The sequence below is a fragment of the Austrofundulus limnaeus genome, unplaced genomic scaffold (assembly GCF_001266775.1).
Source record: "Austrofundulus limnaeus strain Quisiro unplaced genomic scaffold, Austrofundulus_limnaeus-1.0 Scaffold542, whole genome shotgun sequence".
NCBI classification, from domain to species: domain Eukaryota; kingdom Metazoa; phylum Chordata; class Actinopteri; order Cyprinodontiformes; family Rivulidae; genus Austrofundulus; species Austrofundulus limnaeus.
This window is the reverse complement of record NW_013952944.1, coordinates 73,303-77,861: the sequence shown is the minus strand read 5'-3', so window position 1 is coordinate 77,861 and position 4,559 is coordinate 73,303. Positions and strand designations below refer to the sequence as shown.

The 4,559-nt window shown below is 39.2% G+C and overlaps 1 protein-coding gene across 1 annotated transcript in view; it reads left to right on the top strand.

The window, feature by feature from the left end:
* Positions 1 to 1,150, top strand: part of hdac11 (histone deacetylase 11) — a gene marked incomplete in the record, with an annotated part of 46,352 nt that extends 45,202 nt beyond the window's left edge. The window contains 1 exon segment of the mRNA XM_014026316.1: positions 718 to 1,150. Within this exon segment, the coding sequence (XP_013881770.1) occupies positions 718 to 963 (246 nt within the window).
* Positions 1,151 to 4,559: the final 3,409 nt, after the last annotated feature.

The following is a 4,559-nucleotide window of genomic DNA, read 5'->3' as shown; positions in this document are numbered from 1 at the left end:
CCCAGAAAACCACTGCTCACTTTCCAGGAGTGCTGCATGCAAGTGATGGGGGGTACGAATGGGTGACAGCTGGTAACAAAAATACATAAATAGCAATGAGTCAGGTTTGGATTTGAATCAGTATCTACATTTTAAATCCAATGAAAGCAAGAATGTTAACAAATAAATTGGACAACATTCGGGCTGTTTAGTGATATTTCCACAGCTGTGGTCTTGACTGGTCTTGAAATAAAATTCAGAGTCCTCAATGTCCGAGACCGAGACAAGACCGAGTACAAATGCTGTCGAGTCTGAGACAACCATCAAAAAGTGGTCTTAAGACCAAGACCAGTTTCAAGTACTACAACACTATGAACAACAGAACCACACTGACTCATGTGCTGGTTGAATGCTGGTGTGTGACCAGGCTGTGTAGCTACATATTGTTCTTTCACATGCTATGTAGCCATTTGCTTTGTTAAATTATTATGTTTTTAAATTACTAATGAGTCTTTTTTTACTTCAGACTTTAATCATCAAATCTAACAAACAGCAAATGATTCAGTAGCAGAATAAGGTGTTTGGAAGAAAGGATTTGAAAAGGTTTTTAACCACACACTAAACTCTGCTGTTCAGCTTACAAATTTTCATCACAATTATGGCAAATACACTTTCCACCACACCCCTGCCCTCAGAAAATAGTAAAATTCTAAAGCTTTTCTCTCCTCTTCCTGCCAGGGCATCATTAAAAGAGATGAGATTGTGTTTAGAGCCGCGAGGCAACGAGGCATTCCCATCCTCATGGTAACATCCGGAGGATACCAGAAGAAAACTGCACAAATCATCGCAGAGTCCATCCTCAACCTAAAGCGGCAGGGCCTGATTGGAGCAGAAGCAGAGGAGGAGGAGAGGGGATCTTCATCACCGGAGACTCACCTGCTGCATGGCGCTGGGTCTGCTGGATCAACATCCACAACAGTCTAAGCAGCAAAGACCATRGACTTCAGGGTTAACTCTCCTTTAAACTTTGTTAACTTTATACCGTGAAGTTCTTTCTGACCATGCTGTCACACAAATACTCATGTTCCATTTTCAGAGAAGTAACAAAACATTTAAAGGGGCAATATTATGTGTTTCTCAAGCATATATTTAAATTCTATACCATAATAAAGTCACCTTCAGTTGTTATTAAAATGTTTATATGTTTAAATAGAAAATAAATGTGACTTCTCATCATATCTGTTTCTAAACGCCTTGAAATTGGCCTCTGTCTCTTTAAGAACTTCCTTCCGCTTCTGTCCCGCCCATTTCAGCATGGGGCCAGGTGGGTGTGTTCTGTGATGAGGAAGCTTGGAGACACAGCCCAGAGGAGGAGCTGGTCCCAAAAGGAGGTTCTAGGCCCAACCGGTGGTTTTTGCTCCCCTGCCTGCTGCCTCAGGACACTACAGGATTTCTCAAACATGCATGAATGAGTCAGACTCTGGGCATGTTTTTCATGAGAGGATAACATTATAATATGATATAAAACTCAAAAAGTTGATTTTATAAACTTTATATTGCCCCTTTAAAGATTTCATACATTTGTTTTGTTTTTATTTTGTTAATCTGTGTGACTACCAAGTGGTCAGCTTATTGTAATACTGCAACAGGGAGCAAATGGAACAGGACTCAAAGCACAAATACTGGAGCATGTTGTTTAATGTTTATTCTTCTTTAACACTTAAAATGTGAAGTTAAAACCATTAAACACATTATAGGCCGGACCAGTAGCCTAAACTATGCTACAGTGCCTATAAAAAGTATTTAACTAGGAACCTGATGGTGGAGTCTTCTGACGTTTAGCAGACTGTGGTAGAGATTTAATCTGAGGTTTCCTCCTCAGTGTTTGTCTCTCTCCCATAAAGATCAGACTGTTGAAGAATCAGGTCAGCCGTTGTAGATCAGTCTTAACTTGACCTGCTGAGGCTTGGAGCTCCCTCTGAATGGTCTCGGGTGTCTTGGTAGTCTCTCTCTATTTACTTTTTAATAATATTGAACTAGAACAGTAAAATGAGGTGAATATTTATACACTCACTTATTTTACATGGCATATTTATATTTTATTGGTATTACTCTGTAGAAAATGGATTTCACTTTCTCCCTGTAAGAGGGGTATTTTTATACTTTTTATGGGCACTGTATGTTTGGCTCAAAATATCTGCTGATTCATGCGTTCATAATATTTTTGACCTCTGTCATTTAAGTCAACTTGTATGTCTTTGATGATATTTAAAAGGTTTAATAGATTTTAAATACTGTGCACTTTATGGTACGACTCAAGTTCACCTGTTTTCTCCAGGTGAAGCTGAGTGAACCTTGTGGTTTCTGTCCTGAACTGATAAAAGTTCCCAAAACAACTTATTTAAGGATAAATGCAGAATCCTATACGGGTAAGTGGTTAGCTGTATTTTGTTCCACGCAGCTCCTGTAATAATGTTCATACATTGAATTTGTAAAATAAAAAAGAGAAGAAATAAGTAGATCAATGTGGTGTCATTGTAAATTGTAAAATGTATTGTAAATATTTATTGTAATATGCAAGAATATTGTAAAATCTAATATTGCCTCGCAATGCCTTCCTCTGCTGTTTTATATGGCAAGTCCTATTAAAGGTTATTCTGAACTATAACTGTGTAGTTTGAAAGAGTTGACTGCAGTAGATTTTCTAAGATATATGTATTGAGCAATTGTGAAATGCAGGTATGCACACAATACAAACAAAACATTTATTTTACTCACAAAATCTGAGCATAAATATGTATTAACTCATCAGACAGTTCAGATTGTTGACCTGTTGTCAGTCACTTCTGTTGTTTCTGAAGGTAAACACTCATTAGCAGCCTTGAAAAACTTTACTTACAAATTTTTTGATTTAAGAATGCATGAACTATTTATATGGAAAATAGAATTTTATTCTTTATGGTTTTATTTATTTATTTGATATTGCAGGGTGCACCATTAAAGAAGAAGCATCATATTTTCCACAGAGTCAACAGGTTTTTATTTGTATTTCCTTAAAGTCTTTAAAAGTATCAATCCAAAAATAAGGTCTTAATTAGCCTTAAAATGTCTTAAGTCAGTCTTTCCGAGGTCTTAAAAATGTTAACACCTAAGTAGGAAGAATATTAAATAATATTGGTAACATTTATTTATTTTTTAATAATTTTGTCAAATGCCTCTCACAGTTAGTTGTTTTGTGTTAAAATAAAGATTTTGTTAAGATTGTTGTTAAGCCTTTTTTCCATTTTTGTTGATTGTGAAGTTGGTCTTAAATTTAATTTCAAGTGGCATTAAAGAGGTCTGAAGAAGGCTTAAGTTGATCTTGCCCGAAGCTGTAGGAACCCTGTATCCATTAGACTGAGAATAGGTTCTGTTCAGCTCCAGAGTGGCTGGTGTAGAATTGTAATTTTTACAGAAAACATTTGCAAAACTTTTATGAATCTAAATTGCTGACGTCTGCAAGTGAAACCAGTTTCTCATTTAAAATAGATCTGAGCTATCAGTTCGTTGTGGTTTTTATAATTAACTAAATGTTTGGAGTGGTGGAGTGGTTAGGGGAGTCACTTCACACACCTTGCCTACTTGTGGTGCTCAGAGGGTCTGGTGGCACGGGGGCATGGCAGCCCCACCGCTGTCAGTACACCCCAAAGCAGCTGTGGCTGGATCTTACCACTATCGGGAATGGGTGAATGACTGTATGTAAAGAGCTTTGGGGTCCACATGGGGCTGGTAAAGCACTATAGAAGTTCAGTCCATTTACCATTTAGCAACAATTTGTTGTCCTTGATTTATTAACAAGAATCTGGCCTTAATGTCTCACTTTCCTTGTTAATATGACTGAACTTTTTCTTTTTTCTTTATTTTTCATAAAGAAATTTTTAAATAATTTCTGGCAGAGTCTCCAGTCAGACTGAGCTTCAACTCACACCTCTGGGAGAGCTTTGAACACATTCCAGGGGAGGCGGTAAACATTGAGTCAGGTTGTCGTGCCTGTAGTGGCGACAACCCTCAAACCCTCTGGTGGACATCAGCAGTAAGGGATGCTGTCAGGCTGAAGAAGGAGGCCTATCAGGTCTTTTTGGCCTGTGGGACTCTGGAAGCAGCTGATAGGTGTCGGCAGTTCAAGTGGTATGCGGCTCAGGTGGTTGCTGAGGCAATATACAACTTCGAGGCGATTCTGGTCCACCATCCGGCGTCTCAGGGTGCAAAAGAGGTTCACCACCAACATTGTTTCTGGTGGGGATGGTGCACTGCTGACCTCAACTTGAGACATTAAGGAAGCAGAGCCTGAGGACCCTGGGTCAGACTCTTCAACCTCTGTTGCTGAGGTCACAAAGGTGGTTAAAAAGCTCGGTGGCAAGGCACCGGGGGTGGATGAGATTCGCCTGGAGTTCCTTAAGGTTCTGGATGTTGTGGGATTGCGTTGGTTGGCGTGACTCTACAATATTGCGTGGACATCGTGGACAGTTCCCCTGTATTGGCAGACTGGGGTGGTGGTCCCCCTATTTAAAAGGGGGGACCGCAGAGTGTGTTCCAACAAT